Source organism: Pelobates fuscus, chromosome 10, assembly GCF_036172605.1.
Source record: "Pelobates fuscus isolate aPelFus1 chromosome 10, aPelFus1.pri, whole genome shotgun sequence".
Lineage (NCBI taxonomy): Eukaryota > Metazoa > Chordata > Amphibia > Anura > Pelobatidae > Pelobates > Pelobates fuscus.
In genome coordinates, this window is record NC_086326.1 from 24,798,615 (window position 1) to 24,816,971 (window position 18,357).

The window sequence follows — 18,357 nt, forward strand, 5'->3', positions numbered from 1 at the left end:
TCATTTATATATATATATATTTTTTTGTCTTTGCTTCCTGCTGCCCTTGCTGACATTTCCTATCAATGCCTCAGGTTAATGAAAACTATTTTAAGCTGTATGACCACCCTTCACGCTTGACAAAACTACTACGGGAAGATCAGTTCAACCATGCGTAAAACCGTGAACTATAGACTCGTGGTGAATGCTCTGTACTGTTAGGAAAGAAAAGTTTCAATTGTATTTTTTTTTTTTTCTCAAGATATTTCTAGTCTTGCTTGACTGGTGGTAGTTGTATTATTCCTTCCCAGCATATCCATCTGCAACATGGAGCAAGTGGGGGCAATTCCCCTTTCCTCCCCCTCACCCCCCACCTGAAAAAAAGTTTAAAAACATTTTATTTTAAGAATCTTCACTGGTGTGCCCTTTTAAGTTGTATCACAAATTTTCCTCTTCTAAATGTAATTGCTTTCAAATTACTGTTAACATTGGATTGCAAAGTACTTTGTTTTTCTTCTCATTTTACTCCCTATTGTGTCTGGTTTTATTTAGTGAAACCCTCTTGGCCTGTTAATATGGCGTTTGTTTGACCCCCATTGACTTCCAGGTTAGATTTCACTTCATTCTATGGCGAAGGTTGAGTGGAGAAACACTTGCTGGGTTAGGAGCATTCCTTAGGACATTTCTCTTCTTTCAACTCCTCTCTTGCTTTCTTGTCCATATCTCAAACTCCTGCTGTTTAAATTTTTTTTTTTCTTTTTTTCCTGGCTGGATTCCTTGAATACTCTCCAAAGAAAACTTCACTTGCAATAGCACGTACTAGGCACAGTGTCAAAATCTACACAGAATGCACGGGCTTTTTTTTTTGGTAAACTCTGGGATACTTTACATTAACCCTTTTTAAACAAGTCTGATTTTCCTTTCTATCTTGTTAAATAAGGGAGTTTTATTAAATGCATTGCAAACATAACCAAATGTAAACAAATCCAAGATTTGTTCGTTACATGGGCAAAAAATAACCTGTAGTTTGTGAAGCCTGACTTTTAAAGTGACACTTCAGAAAACACCACAGCAGCTAATTTGTAGTGGTTATATGGCGCTAAAAAGCTTTGAGCCTTCACTCCAGGTTTTGTCAGACTTTTTCCAAAAGAAGGTAAAACAAAATGATTTGCTGGCATCCAAAGCCCAACCCCTTGGCTTGCAAAGTCAAAATGAGGAAGAGGCATGGCCTAATATTTGATCCGCTTGCTGGTACAGGTTATAAGGCCGACAATTCATTTCAGAGTTTCAAAGCTCTTAAGGTTAAAATTTCAGTTGACCATTCAGTTGCCAATAAATAGATGCAAACTCTCTTGGGGCCTCTCATTGCAAAGAAATGTATCAAAATTTCCTTCATTACATATATCGCAATCACTTTTTTTTTTTTTTTTGTATAGACCTCTTCAGTTACTGCACCTTTGAGACCATATTCCTGTTGTTAAAGCAAATACGTACACGTTTTGTTTCTGCCATTAATTATTTCACACGTATCACAATGTTTTAAATTTACAGTAAGCAATGCTGTCACAAGAACCGACATGAAAATTATAGTCCAAAATGGCTGCGTTGTGTGAAATGTCCAATATACTAAATTTTAACTAGATCTTTTTTTCATTGTTACCATTTCTTTGAATTATTTTGCTTAGTCCTTGGACAACAATCACACGGCTTTCAATTTTGTCTGTATTATGATAACATCTTACTTCCAGTGTCAGGAACACAAAAAGGATTTTGATGTTGAATAATTATTTCCACCTTTTAAAAATGGTAAACATTAGCTGTTCCTCCGTATTGTATTCGGTTTTATGTTGGGCAATCGTTACTCAAAGTGTTTATTTTAGTCCATTGACTAATGCAATCCATTATCAAGTGTTTCCATTATGTGAAAATGTGTTACAGCATGTTTTATCAGAGTATCTTTTTAGTTCACCTACCTTCATCAAGCCCCTTTTAGTTCACCTACCTACAGTTGGTGAATACAAGATGTCAGCTTTACATTTTTACTGAAAAGTTCCATTTTAGGTTTATTTTCGTTTTAATTTACAAACCTTCAGTAGTATTAATGTACTAAACCTATAACTCTATGATATTGTATTTACCATTATTATATAAAGCTACAAATTGATCAAGGGTTACACCCTCTGTAGTAGTTCTGATGTGAGGGAATACTTTGGCTTGGTTACCCTGGTAATGGGGAAAACTATATAGCAGGATCTGAGACTTTCTGGTGTTGTGAAGCTCTAGAAAATGGAAGCCGATGCCCTCGCTATTTGTTGGCTAACTGCTCTCCGCCTATGACTGACATTCTGTGCAATGAAATTTGCACAGAATGGACATTCGGCTCCCCAGAACCCCGGTCTGGCTGCTAAAATCCCAAAGCTGCTACTGTAGGAGCAGTTACGCCTCTGGCAGCAGAGATGTTAAACTTAACCTCATACAGACCATGACCCCTTCAAATCACTGAAATATCCTGTAAATGAAGGGTGCTTCAACTTCATCTGCAATGAGAATAGATACAAACAAATAATAGTTTATAAAAAATGTTATTCGAAAATTGCCGTGTGTGGTTTTATTTGTTTCTTTTTTATGAATTACAGCTGAGTGTTCGTTCTAGCTGGTGTTGCCCTTTAAGTCATAAAACACATTTTTATAAATCTTCCTTTTAAGTGCGTAATTGCATGTGAGCTGGTGGTAAAAAGAAATACTTGCAAATTGCTTTTTGCCCTCTCCTTTTTCCTAATTGTATTTGTGGTTGCCAATTTGATAGTGGAAATGATGGCCTTCCGTTCCAATGTTGCTTATTTTTCAATATTGAGAAGTATGAATTCAGGACAGAGGGTGTATGGGCTAAGAGGGGTTGCTGAGAGCATGATAATTTGCAGGACCATTCAGAAAAACGGTGGTTCCTCCTAAAAAGGGTAACTGCTAGCCTGGCATAAATTTGTGCCAGGCTTGGCGACAGCTGGGCTGGCTAGCACCACTAATGGATGCTCTTGCACAGTGGAATAAACCTGGGATGGAGGCTTGTAAGCTCTAAATCAGGACTGTTCCACCAAGCATGGGTCTTTTGTAAGGTATGGAATTCCTAAGCTCAGTTTAAGATACATGAGTTACAGTTTGACAGATACAGTCAAACTCCTCACAACAAAAAAAAAGAATAGGAGTACTCTGAGAATGGACAAAAGTTTAGAGAAACTCCGTAGCTTGCTCTTCAGTAAATCCCCGCTCAGGTCTCAAAATAGTTTATTTTATTTTTTTCTCACTTGTGCCATTACAGAGAGAACTTATAATGAAGCATATCAGACTGATCTCACCCATAAGGGTAATCCAGAACTGATATGTCCAAAAGTTCTCACTGCATGAGAGATACAGCAACCCCAGACGATTGTTTCGGCCTTCTTTTGAGCCTCATCAGCGAGGTGTAGCTGATCCCTCTTTAGGCAAAGTGAGCACAGGGTCCACGCCTGGATTAACCTTTAAACTTGGGGAGAGCCAAGTTAATGCATTGCAACAAAAAACGGGAATATTAGAACTCTGTAGCTTGCCCTTCAGTAAATCCTCAGAGATATATATTCCTTTTTATCCTTGTACACACACTTTCAAATTTTTCCAAATGCCGGATGCATCCTAGCCACAGACAAAAATTATAGTAAAAATAGTGAAAAAATGCTTGCACTCACGGTCTTTCCTTTGTAAAATTTCTTTCTTTATTCCATTTCTTGTTAAAACATAATCATAGTCATAATCAACGTTTCAGCCATCGTTTGTGACTTTCATCAGGATCAGTTCAGCAAACGATGGCTGAAACGTTGATTATGACTATGATTACGGTATGTTTTAACAAGAAATGGAATAAAGAGAAATTTTACAAAGGAAAAAGACAGTGAGTGCAAGCCCTTTTTTCACTATTTAAAAAAAAATAAAATAAAATAAAATATATAATATAATTATTATAATATATATATATATATATATATATATATATATATATATATATATATATATATATATATATATATATTTTTTTTATTATTTAATTTTTTTTTCTCACTTTTTGCCATTAGAGAGAGAACCTGTTCTGAAGCATATCAGACTGATCCCTCGCCCAGAATGGGTAATAATTAAAAAGTTGTAGTTTTAGTTGATGAAAGTTCAATAAACTATCCATAAATTAAATGTTATCCTGTATATAGGGACACTATAGGCCACTAAACACTTCTGGGATTCTAGCGGACATCCAGTGTCAATGAAATCCCCATAGAAAAGCATTAATTCAATGATTTCCCATTGGAAAGGCCTAATGTGCACACAGCACTTGCCACTGATGCACATTAGTTCCACATTGGAGGAGGTGGTGCGCCGACCCAGTCCCGAGGGAGATTGGTGCTGGAATTTGGTGAGTTACGAGATGGCTGTGAACGAGGGGGGACCAGAGGGCACAAGCACTTTTTAGAAGAGAGAGATGTGCTCAATCGCTATCTAAGAGGCAGGGGGCCAGGTCGAGATGTTGCCTCAAATTTCATTTGACGATTTCTCGGACTAGGTACATCGGACCTGGGCACTTTTTGGACATTTTGCTTGGGGGAACAAAAGCTTATCCAGTGATTGTATGATTTATGCGTCCATGTTATGTTTAAATTTGTTTTTATATTGTTTTATTATTTGGCCTTAACCTAATTATTGAGCGTTAATTTTATTATCTCCCAGACTCAGAGACTCCTGGGTGGTAACACATTATTATTGTGTGTGACCCACTTTCCTTGGTGACCATAAAGCATGTTCTCTCCCATACACTGTTTTGTGCAGTGCTTGGGGAGGTGGGCTATAATCCCTGCAGCAGCCTTTCTTCTAGTCTGAGGGATACTTTAGCGGAGATAAAAAAAAAAGTAACTATTTTTAAAGACTATCTATTTTAAGGTGGAACATTTAAAAATTTATTGAAAGTTCACTCTGATAATTTCTTGGTTTTTCCAGAACTCATTTCATGTATTTTTTTTTTTTGTAGATTAATTGGAAAGACCACTATATCACTCAAGGAACTGGCTGGTAGCCAGAGCCGATCTCTACCTTTCAAAGGCTTGGCTCTGTTAAGCGAGAAGGGACAACTTATTGGAGTAAGACCACTTTTTTTTTTTTTTTATAGGTTTTATATGACTGAATTAAGTCTGTTTTTGTTTTATTGTTTCAAAATGTATACCTGGTCCACATGGAAGGAACCAACAGGTAGCTCTTTAGCTTTTTAATTAAAATGAAAGTAATCTTCATCCGCCCTCTACCAACCAAAATCCTGACTGGGTATGATGGAATTTGTTATATTCTTGTAGTATGAAAACCTCGTAATGTTGGCACCCAGTACAGTTGCAGGATTGGCTAATGTCCAACATCTCACATAGTGCAGTTTAAATGGTTTAATCCTGTCAACTAATGCCTTCATGCCAAGCTACACCAGCTGGTGTATGCTGGAAATTGAATTCATGATCACATACAGATACAAATGCGTTTTTGTTTTTTATCAGACTTATGTACTTTTTACTCTTATACATTTGTGTGATTTCTGGAGATGCGTTTTCTTGCATATTTAGAGAGATGAGAGAGAACAAGTGTTGCTGATGGAGGAAATCAAAACAAGAAGATAAGAGTAGACGTCCCCTATCTCCTTTCAGTTTCCAGGCTTCGCAATGCAGCCTCTTTATGTAATTTAGGTGCGGTTTGCAAGGCAAACTAACTAACCTCCCAAGTGACTGGTTCACTTTAAGCTAGCAATTAACAGTACAAATGACAGCTGAACATGACTGTTGTCAAGTGTATTGCTATAGATCAATGTTCTCCAAACTCTAGCCCTCCCACATGCTGCTGAACTACAACTCCCATTAGTCTTTGAATTAAACAGATATCCAAATAACCATGGAAGTTGTACTTCAGCAATATCTAGAGGGTCAGTGTTTATAGACCCCTGCTATAGGTAAAAGATTAAACATTTCTAATGTGTAGGACTTTCACCATCACACACAATAATTTGCAGTAAAACTGACAGTTACTTGGCAGTCTAACTAGAAAGGAGACCTCACGATGGAGTACTGAAACTTGACATCAGGTGTAAACTGTGGATTGGATCGGTATTGGCTAGCGAGCCTCGTGCAATCTTAATAAACCATTACATTTTCATTATGCATGCCAAGTAGCATTCAGACAAGAATTCTTCATCATTTCATCTGGTTCTTATGCATATGCTAACATCCTTTAAACATTGTCTTTGCAGTCAACAATCGATTTAATGATTTCCTATGAAGCTCCCCCAACCTCTACTGGCAATCCGAATGACCCTGGAGGAACAAACGTTCAAGGAGATGGTGGTAAAGGATATTTCTTAATGGGTTTGTTACATTTAACCTGCAGACATGTCCTTAAATGGCATTAATCAAGGACCACTAATAGGCCAGGATGTAGGGATGATTATAGACCTAACCCTTAAAATTGGCCACAGTGACTATGGTGCTTGAAATATCCCTTCGAAAAAAAACACAATAACTTTGAAACCTATTTCGCCTGTACTTAAGGTTTGGTTCTGAAATTTACAATATCAAAGTATTTAATCAGAAAGTTGTGGCTGGTTTCCATTTATATTCTGATGTCTGGGTATTCTTATTACCCAACTTAATGGTCCATGTTTTATTGACATTGAAAGGATAAAAGGTTGGATTGTATTGAACTCGTGATTCTGAAATCCTGTTGCTCGAGTCCTAACTATTACACAATCTCACCTAAATTTAACTGTCATAAAATGTATGGGGTGAGTCTTATCAAAGTATTATCAAGTCTGAATAAGCAAGTAGATAAAGGCTGTATTCAATTAATTGGCTATCTGGAAAATGGACAAATATTTTCAATATATACATTTGAATGACCTTTCTCTGTGTGCTGGTGTTTGCAGTCCTTATCACCTCAGCCCTCAACAGTACATATAGCTTTACTTTACATTGTGTTACAAGTAAAAATAGACTAATAATGTGAATACCTTAAAACAACTGGTGTTTTAAATGCCAAAAATGACTTGCACATTCACTCAGTATCAAATAGCTGCCATCTGCTGATTGTTTATAACACGTGGCATGGGCAGTGGTGATGTATATTTTAATGTAACTTTTTTTTGTAATTTGTTTTTCCCCTCCCTAAAATTTTTCCATTTTTTGTAATAGTGAAGCGTAGGGTGCTGCAAAGAATTTGTAGGTACAGGACGCAATATCGATTTAATTTGGCGTTGTTTTGGTGGTTCTCCTAAGAAGTAACAAACGCTTGGAATCTTTTTGTTTAGCTGTATGTTTGCTATTAAATCTGTTCTACAAATAGCAAGAGGGCCCTTGTAAATGTTACTATAAAAGTATTGAAATAGCTTTCTGTAGCTACCGCTTTACTTGCTTTGTGATCCTGCCACTCCTCATTTTTATGACGAAAGTCGTGCAGACTTGCTCCTCACATAGTCATTAGTGATGCGTGTTAAAGTAGCTCTGTTGCATGTCTGGTTTTTGCACAACTTGTTGGCTAACACAGTTATTATAGGTTTATCTGCCCCTTTTTTTTCCCATTTATTTTTAAATTTCAGTGAATGGCTGGCTGCTGTAGCACAGTCAGAGCTTTCCATGCAGATTACTTTAACGGGACACTATAGGCACCCAGACCACTTCATCTCATTGCATGCAGTGTCCCTGTTCACTCAGCCCTGCAATGTAAACCAATACACTTCTAGAGAAACTGCAATGTTTACATTGAGTTGCTGAGACTGTCTCTAGTGGCTATCTACCACTGATTTACCTGCTGTTTGACAGTATTGCCTGTGACTTACAATTTTCGTGGAGGCTGTGTTATAGCCATGGGAGTTGTGGCTAGGGCCAAAAACACGTGAGTTGACTCCTAAATGACAGAGAATTGAGCACGAGACTGCAGGGGCATAATCTATACCAATGGTTCCCAAAGAAAGCCTCATAACCCACCAACAGTCCAGGTTTTGCCAGTATCTACATTGGAATAAACCAGGGAAATAAATAAATCCTGGATTTTTAGTGGGCCATGAGGACTTTTCTTTGGAAACCACTCAGCTATACAAAGATGCATCATTAAGCCAAGTTGTTTTGGTGTCAAGTGTATCCTTTTCACAAACCACCAATGGTATAATCCCTCAAACTCTTAGCGTTTATTTGGTAAGGAACCAAGGAGTTTTCCTTTCCAGAGAAGCAACGGGTCTACTTTAACCAAGGTGGTGTAGATATTTCCTCTGCAATGGAGGGACAACAAAGAGCATGTGGGGTGTATTTCAGAGATTGATGACAGATGACAGAGTTACAATGTCACTATTGATACATTTTAAAAATGTATGTTATGAAACCGCAATATCCTACTTTTACATATAGCCCTATAACTTGCAAAAAAAAAAGCATGTAAACACTGGGTGTTTTTAAACTCCGGACAACATTTTTAATCTATTTAGCCATTTTTTTTTATTAGCTTTTGTAGAGGAGTAAAAGATTTTTCAAGTAAAAGTCAAAAACATGATTTTTTTTTTTTTTTTTTTTTAAATTCACCATATTTAAAAAAATATATATATATATTTTACATTTAAATTATGACATGATATAAATAATGGTATGTAAAAAAATCCCTTCTTGTCCTGAAAAACACTAATATATAACTTGTATGGGAACAGTAAATGAGAGAGAGGAAAATCACAGCTAAACACAAACTCCACAAAAACGTTAAAACAGCCCTGGTTCTTAATGTACAACATGGCCAAAACCGTGGGGTCCAGAAATATTTTAATTTTTTTTTTTTTTTTTTGCACTATTCTACATCAAGGTCAGTCTGGAAATGTGACTTTCTCCTAGTGCCTAACGAGCTGTTGATTAAAAGTGATATAATTTGTAAGTTTTGCAGAACTTATTTTTTTTTGATTTGCACAGAAATGGTTCTCTCTTCAATCTCCATCCTGCGTACGTTTTTCTGCTTGATTGGCAGACACGTCTGTTAATTCTGTGCATGGACATACCCCTTTTACACCACTCATCAGCATCCCAATTAATAGGATGCCGAAGTTGGGAGATCTTTTAGGTCTTTAATTTTCTTGGGTTATGCTCCTGTGAGCATAGCACCAACAGGTTGAGTACCTTTGTCATAAAGATTATGGTAATTGTACACTCCCTGATTCATTTATGAAATATTTCATTATCCCTGCTAATATTGATAATATATTAAAAAGCAGGTTCCTAATTGGCTCTTATGCAGCTTTTGTCGTAACTGTTTTTATTTATTTTTTTTGTATAGGAATTTCTTGAGCTGGTATGGGTAAAATCTTGTCCTCGAAGTATTTAAGTTTTACAACATGGTTGTAAATTATTTTTATAACCGTGTCAATGTTTAGGGTTCTAGGGTTCTAGGGTTCTATTTCATGATAGAGGTGGAATGGGCTACCGCTTTAGTCCATTGGGTAAGTGGATTTTTTTACTTTATTTTTTTTTTCAATAAAAATAAAATTTACAAAGTGTGTATGTGTCTATCATAAATAAATAAGCAATCTCTGTGTTAGTGTGTGTGTATATGTGCTTTAATTGAAGGTAAGATGGGTTATAAACCTCATCAATTGTTCCCTCTTACATATTGTTATTGCATCAAATGTGCTAAAGGAAACCAAAACGTAAGGAGGAAATATTAACTGCATGTTCCCAATTGATAACAAATCCGGCAATTTAAAAGTACCCAGCTTTTCAGCATCAAACGGCTCTGTTATGATATCGACCTTAATGGCTTTCCTAGCAATTTCCTGCCATTGTCTAAAATGGTCCGTGTTTTAATGCTTTATAATTGACTAATCCCAGAACATTTTTGGTTTGGGAATTATTGTGAGCGTTTAATATAAAAAAAATTAACATTTAAAGGAGACACTCCAAACACCATGTCTGAAATGGCTTAATGTATTGGTTCACTTTTTCTTACTTTGCACATTGATGTGATATCTGATCAAAATAAAAAAAATTAAAAAGTGCAGATACCCTTCACAGACTTTCCCCAGTAGTTTATAAGCTTAGAGCAGGTGTCCTCAAACTGCGGCCCTCCAGATGTTGCTAAACTACAACTCCCATGATTCTTTGATGTTCAGCAACAACTGGGGGGCAGAGTTTGAGGACCCCTGGCCTAGAGCAACGTGTATTAAAGGTCTGTGATAATTTGCCAGTCTGCTATTTCTTACACCCTTATTTATAAAATGTGCAACAATGAAATGGGGTGAGCAGAAATCATGCAGTTTTGATGCAAAAATAATGAGCAATTATATCCACGTACCTTGCATGGAAAAACCTCACACTGTGCGAAAAATATGCCACTTGAGAAAATAAATATTTAAATACAAATATTTAAATATTACCAGTGGCTATTACATTTCAAGCATTAATTAGTTTACTTTATTAATTAGATTGACTTGATTTCTAGAGTTGGCAAGCGATTGTACAGTGGCTTATTAATTATGAAACGGTTAACCTGTTGAAGAGCCTCGGGGCTCAGACTTGTATAGATGGCGTTTGGTGTTTAGGTCAAAGCAAAACCTTTGCTCGCTTGTAAGGAAACCTGTTTTGCGACTTCATTTTCACAAGGAGAGGCCAGGTGAAATATTTTTGTTTGTTTTGGTATTTTTCTTCTATTTAAAGACAGTCTTTTATAATCTAACAAAGTGTGCCATGTGTTTTTTAAGAGATAAATGTTAAAAACTATGCAACATGCCAAGGCTTCCATTTCCATCTTCTGCCAGCTGTAACTACTTTTGAAAAAAAAAAATCTTTTTTTTTTTGTTTGTTTTTAATATTTATTTATTTCATTTAAAAAAAATAAAAAAATTGTCATCGAATATTGTATCTCCTCAAATAAGCAGTATGTTACATGGTAGTTTAGGATTTGCTACTCCCACGGTGTTTTAATTGCTAATTAAATGGTTGACACATTAAAACCCAAATCATGATTCTGATTGGAATAATCATGAAAAGAATGTACAGAAAATGAGCAGCTGTACACGGGGAGCGTGGAAGGGTGTGCCAGGCAACCAGCTGCATTCAATGTATACATTTGAGACTATTTTAGCTTTCCCGGCAGGCAGATCATTTTTCATACCACAAGACCGTGTATACAATAAGTTCACTAGGAGCAACATGAAAGCAGTACTGAACTCATGCCTTTTAACTTATACCTATTCATTTCAGCAGAACTTATATCATGTGATTTGTATCCTGGATATTTTTTAATGTAAAGGCTCAATGACTTTAGTTTGTCGATTTTATGAATGTGATGGGTGGCAATAATGGTAAAATTTAATTTAACCCCTTAAGGACCAAACTTCAGGAATAAAAGGGAATCATGACATGTCACACATGTTATGTGTCCTTAAGGGGTTAAAGAATGATGCAGAACAATGTTTTGCACTACAGGAACATGGCACCCAGACCACGTCAGTGGTGTGAATTAGTCTGGGTACCTACAGTGTCCCTTTAAAGAAGTACGTACACTTATTTTATAATCCCCAAAGCAACTGTGGAGTTGGCTTACAAAGTATTTAGTTGGGGTAAAGTACGATATCTCTCAACATTTCAAAAAGATAAAGAGGGACTTTCTAAATTTTAGGAGTGTGGGTTGGAGTGTTCTGAGAAATTCGGTGACTTACTATGAACAATTTTATGCAACTAAAATGTAATTTAGAACAATGTATCTTATTTACACACTGTGATTTCTAACCACATTTATTGTACTTTAAAGACACATTACAGTAAATATTATTGGTGTGCAACTCTGTGGGGGGGGGGGGGGGGGGGGTTTGGTCGAAAAGTGGGACAGAGGGAATTGGGAACAAAATAGGGACAGTTGGAAGATCTGAAATACCTATTTCTGTCTTTTCAGACTATGAAGATGTGGAAGATGGAGATGTTGTCGATGCTGGAATCAGTCCATTTATCCCAGGAGTTCCTGGCCAAGCAGACAATCAGATTGCACGACGTCTTACTAAAGGAAAGAAGACCAGAAGAATTTTGTCAAACAAACCACAAGACTTTCAGGTATTCGAGCTTCCCTCTTTCATTGTTATTCACTATAGGGTTAATCTTTAGACTCATGCATTCGCTTTCAATTAAATTTCTGATTTGTCCGAATTTTGGTCAATTGTTAATTTCATCCAATAATCCAAACTCTGTAATGCTATATGGACGAATCCTGAAACAAATGAAATGGACAATGACCAAATAGATTTGTTTCCTTCTTGATATGGATTGATGGGGGAAAGAAAAGATGATTGGTTGTTAGGGTATAACCACTAAATGTTGAACTTATTCATAGATCAAGTGAGCAACAAAGGGGGAGGGAGGGGAGAAAAAGCAGTAATACAAAATATCTATTGCTACATAAGATACATTTAATATACAACTATAATTAAAAAAAAAAATATTGGTTACTTCTTCTCATTTGTCCGATCAGTGTATAAAAAGCATAAACGTTCTCTTTATGCCATTTCTTTGTGATAAGTCAGAAACCTAGATTATATAAGATGGACATTGCGTGGACGCTCCCAAACGCCTCAAGCTCCACACACATTGGTTAACCCCTTAAGGACATTCCCTTTTATTCCAGAAGTTTGGTCCTTAAAAGGTTAGACACCCAGTAGCAGTACGGCACCTGAAGAGGATGCTCATTATTATTTTTGTAAACTCAGTTTCCTCAACATAAGCAATTTATTCTGATGCTGTTGTAACCATCTGAGAAATCCTAAAGGATTTTGTTTTGCCTATTCCATGCTAACGATATAGAGCAGCAGTTCATTGTTTTTCTGTAAACTAACATGTGCCTGCAATTGACTGGTTAAAATAGCTTTAACTAAAATAAACACAAAAAATCTGCACATGTTCTTCCTTCCATAGGTTCGTATTCGAGTTATCGAAGGACGTCAGCTTACTGGCAACAACATCAAGCCCGTTGTAAAAGTTACTGTGGCCGGTCAGACGCACCGGACAAGAATCAAGAGGGGAAATAATCCATATTTTGATGAAGTAAGCCACTTTAATTTTTTTTAGTAGTTTATGTACAAATTAAAATTTGTTTTATTTTTGCTCATTCGTATGCTGCCTTCTCTCACAATACACTTATTAAACATTTTTTATTTTATTTGTTTTCCCGCTCCTGTAGGCATTGGCTAAGTCCAGGCTGTTATGACACTAGATTTAATATGGGGATTTTTAATATACTTTAAACCGATTTTTAATATACTTTAAACCATGGTGTGGGCATCAGGGAAATCAACCTTTGAACCTCCCCAAATACTAATGGATAGTACACATTATATATGTATACATTTAATTTGCCAGATCCAGTCCAACTTGTAGATATGTTTTTTTTTTTTGTTGTTTTTTTTTTTTTTTTTAGCTTGAGCTATTCAGGAAAATCGTGTTTATTATTGAAATCTCTGAAGCCCGATATTACAGTGCGATAATCCATTTATTTTGATTGTAGTCATTATGTCGCATACTGGTTCCATCCCTTCTTAATGGAGCACTGTATGTCATTTAGTTTGTAACAATATTCTGTATCTCAGAGGAGGTGTATTCTAACATCCATTTTCTCTTTATTTATTTTTTTTATTCTCTCCACCTATGAACAGCTCTTCTTTTATAATGTGAACATGACCCCTTTAGAACTTCTGGATGAGTCTGTAGTCATTCGTGTGAGTATAAAGTTCTGCATAAAAACTGGGTACCCCTAGGTTTTGGAATGATTGCTCGGCTGACCCTTTATTCCTCACTAGATATTCTCACGTAAAGAACATATTAATAAAGTTTAATGGATGGGACAATCATTTCACTTGTAGATTATATTTGACAAATATGTATGTGTCAAACGATAACTAAAAATGAAATGTAGAAATCAACAAGTCCATCTTGACTTCTGCCAAGTGGCTCAAAAATCAAATCCACTTAATAAATATCCCACTCCGATTTCTTGTTTATTTTCTTTTTTTTTCTTCAGCTCTTCAATTCTGGTTCAATACGATCTGACAGTTTGATTGGAGAATTTAAGGTAAAAAAAATATATTTTTTTATAAATAGGTGAATATGACCTTCATTTTATGTGTGAAAAAACGATGCGCTTCTTCTTCTCAGTGACCATATGCACAGTAGCGCTAGAAATTCTAGTTACTTTGGTTTCCTTTATCATTCAGGTTTATACATTCTTTGTAGGAAGATTTAAGCTACAGGAAAAGGTTTAACTCCACGGATTGAAAATTGTCAGTGTATCACTGTTTTTGATCATATTTAACATAACCCTTTAATCAAAGATGATGCATTTTAATTCAATATGTAAGTGCTGTGCATTATATCCTCTATGAAATGTCTTTAGAATGTCTGCACTTACTGAGCCTTCCTACTGTAAAATAACTTGGGGAGGGGGGCGGAGCTAACCACCGAGCTGATCAGACGCCATTGCTGACAGCTCCGGATCCAATCTTCTGTATCTCGCCTTAATCCTGAGCATCACCACAGATACCACCACCCTAGACCCATACCCTGATTGGGGACACCGAGCTGCATCGATAGATGCCCTTTTTTTTAAAAAAGACACAGCCGAAACGGCAACGGAGGGCCGGGGCCTACTCCACGCATCCACTGCCCGACCTGACGGCGCTCCTCGGAGGAGTTTACCAAGGCCTTGTACCCACCCTATCTACTGAACCCCATCCCAGTCTGGTGGATCACATGCCTGCCATGGGGAGACGTTCCCAGAAAACCGGCACCCAGACAGAAGGGAGAGACATAGGGGCTATGCTGCAACGGCCCGCTAGGCCCAAGCCAGCCCCAGAAGAAAGCCAGACGGCGACCACACAAATGGACCATGCTGATCATCCAGGGAGCTCCGACTTCGGTACCATACCGCCAGCCCCCCCAGAGGGATCACCACCAGCGACCAAACATGACTTACAGGTACTCCTGCATGAATTCCACAAAATGCTAGCTAAGGAGCTCGCAGGACTCAGAGCTGACTTACAAAAGACTAACGACCGAGTGCGTGCCACAGAGGCTGACATGACAGAAGTCACAACAAATTTAACAAACGTACAGACCTCGGTGCAACAGCTCCAAAAGTCCCAACACAACCTGACCTTACACCTGAATGCCCTAGAGAACAGCCATAGACGGAATAATATTAAAATCCGTGGCATTCCAACAAGTGTCACATCAGAAGAGCTGCCTCATTACATAAGAAGGCTACTGGCAACAATACTACCTCCAGCGACGGCAAGGAAACTAATAACCGATGGAATATACCGGGTCGCAGGCCCCCTAAGAGCTCCCTCACAAACAGCACGCGACGTTATCCTACGCTGTATATCCTCACAAGACAAGGGACAGATAATGGCGGCACTGAGGGACAAGACCCCAATATCATTCGAAAACTCCAACTTAACCTTTTACCAAGATTTAACGAGGGCCACCCTTCAATGGCGCCGATCACTCCACCCAGTGACCCAACAACTGCGAGCAGCCAACATGAGCTACAGGTGGGCAGCACCAGGATCGCTGATGACCACGCACAACGGGACTACCCATACACTTACCTCTCTCGCAGAAGCCCCGACCTTCCTTGAAACTCTAGGGCTGAAAGCGGCGGACGCACAAACCACAGAGGGAACCTGGGACCAAGAGAACAGCCCCCCCTTTACCCCGCGCGCTGCCCCGGCACACCACCAGTCCACATGAATGCAGCTAAAAGAAACAGCCCCATGGACGCTGCACAGAGACTTTGTATAACTGGGCTCTTCGGACACTAACGATAAGAATGGTTTTTTTTTGTTTTTTTTTTTTGTTTTGTTACCTGTTTATCTGTTCATCTCAAATTAGAGACCGAGCGACAGACACTTATATCTATACTTGAGATGAGATTGTTTATAACCCAGCTTATCAGTTCCCAAGCTGCACAGTATAGCGCAGCTCAAATCCTGGCACAACGATAGGGTTTCCTACTTACACCTACCAGACACGTAGGGACCCCCCTCAAAGGTCCATGACCCCGCCATAAGCACCTACCACCGTGCCAACACGCACACACCCAATAGACGAGACGACCCCCCCCGCTAACCCCCTTGGTCAGGGGTAACAAGCAGCACATACCTAGCACTGAACACCACACTGAGATGGTAATGCAACCGTAGGGATGGTAAACAGACACAGGATCAACAAGTGACACAGCTTGGCAGCATCCCATAACGGATTTAATCCCAGTAATAGGAACCATATAGTAATGTTCGATAAACACACGGTTCTGAGATAATAATGTCACCTAATGACAACCAAAGCATCTCCTCTGCACATATAACCCCAGAACCACAAATCCAGCCTCAATCTCAAGCTTGACATAACTCATGAGCATTGACATGTCCTGTACACCTTAGGAAGCTCTCATTTAACCTCTGACATGCCCTATCAAACGCAGTAAATACACATAAAAAAGTGCTGTATAATCATTAATAACTCTCTGTCACACAAATGTATGCCTGTTTATAACCTATGCCTGCTGTTGTGGCAGAATAGGTACTTGTGTACCATTTATGCACGATAAAATAAAGAATAACTTGGGGAAACGCTAAGTACATCTGCCTGAACCATATAAATAAAATGTACATATACTGGTGCACTTGCTTCACTTAAGACCTTCAAGTTGTTTTGAAAGTCTTCATGTTTTGCTAGCACCATTCCAATGCTAGTACAGATTATAATAAATATATATATTTATCCTGATGAAAGTCCTCTATGTAGGACTGAAACGTTGATCGTCTTTTAAACATTTATTAATACATTTTGGACTTTTAAAAATCCGTGAGTGCAGCTACCTATTTAATATAAATAAATATATATATATATATATATATATATATATTTTATTTTTTATTTTATTGTGCTTATTTTCTTTTCCATTAGGGGCTGAATCTAACCAAACGAAGAGGAGCACAACTAACTTTAAAAAAAAATATATATATATATATATATATATATATATTATGTTTTGGAAGTTAATGTCTCTTTAGTGCAACTTAAATGCACTCAAAGTTTGCACAAGTCAACTGGCCAAATTAATTTAAGCATGTTTTCAGATGCCCGATTGAATAAAAATCGTCATAGGAGCTCGGCTCAAGAGACATCTTCACACCCAGATTTAGCAGAGTTTAAACCCAGCTGAGTTTACTCAGGAAGTTGGAGAGCTCCTTGCCTTGAGCTCAACAGGTTCCCAGACCAAGGATGGATCGTGCCATGTTTAACCCATCGAGTTACCCTGTGTTTTTTGTCTGAGAATTAAAAAAAAAAAAAAAAATCATAAACAGATATTATCCCGTCTGGATAAATTAATAGGAATTAGTGGAATTTGAAGTGTATAACTGGGTTTAACGGTGAGTGCACTGGAAGATGACGAATTAATGCAACTATCCGTATTGTGCACTAAAGTGAGCATTGGGAAGTCCATTTCAAATTTAAGGCCAGAAAAGCCAAACCTTTTTATTTTTTTGTATTTTTTTGTATTTTTTTTGTATTTTATTTTTTCACACACAAGTCAAGTATGCTTTTGGTTTAGCTGTTTTGACAATTCTCACTTTACTGAATAACCCTGTAAGTTATGACGTAATTTTGCCTTGATCTCTGAAACGGCTTTCAGTGAAAGTTAAATATTCTAAGCGTTTTTTCTGTACAACTAAACACTTATTTTTCTGCAGAATTCATTTAATTTCTTGCATTTTGTTTGTTTGTTTGCAGCTCGATATAGGATTTGTTTTTGATGAACCAGGTAAGATTACTGTTTTATTTTACTTTGTTAAACTCTAATCAACTTTAACTTAGTGAAGCCGTTTTGGTGTATGGTCCATGGCCATGTAGTCTCATTTTTTTTTTTTTTTTGTGTGTGGCTTCCATTACTGCACCTGTGTATGTAGCTTTGAGTTTATGACCACGGCTCTGTTAATTGCTCGCTAGACCCTGATACCATTTGTCTCTTGTAATACCCTTTTTTTTTTTAAATTTATTGGACTAACAGAACTTATCCCCTGTATCACAACTCAACTTTGAATTGTATGTGTCGTCTTGCTCAGAAATGCTTTAGACTTGAGAAAGGGAGGTTCTCCGAAAGCTTGTTATTAAAAAAAATAAAAATAAAAAAAATTCTGTTATTACAATAAAAAAGGTATTACAAGATATTATTTTTTTTTTTTTTTTTACATCTACGTCACTGGACTAATACGGCTACAATCTCTACTTGAGAATAGAGAGATCTGTCTCTGTCTCT

General features: G+C 37.3%; 1 protein-coding gene across 7 annotated transcripts in view; it reads left to right on the forward strand.

Annotated features, from left to right (window-relative positions):
• Positions 1-18,357, forward strand: part of MYOF (myoferlin) — a 135,890-nt gene that overhangs the window by 46,277 nt on the left and 71,256 nt on the right. For all 7 annotated transcript variants that reach the window (XM_063434992.1, XM_063434994.1, XM_063434996.1 and 4 more), the window contains exons 4-10: positions 5,024-5,132; positions 6,278-6,371; positions 11,944-12,098; positions 12,954-13,082; positions 13,691-13,753; positions 14,056-14,106; positions 17,832-17,862. In XM_063434992.1, coding sequence (XP_063291062.1) covers positions 5,024-5,132; positions 6,278-6,371; positions 11,944-12,098; positions 12,954-13,082; positions 13,691-13,753; positions 14,056-14,106; positions 17,832-17,862 — 632 coding nt within the window. The remainder of the gene's footprint in view (positions 1-5,023; positions 5,133-6,277; positions 6,372-11,943; positions 12,099-12,953; positions 13,083-13,690; positions 13,754-14,055; positions 14,107-17,831; positions 17,863-18,357) is intronic.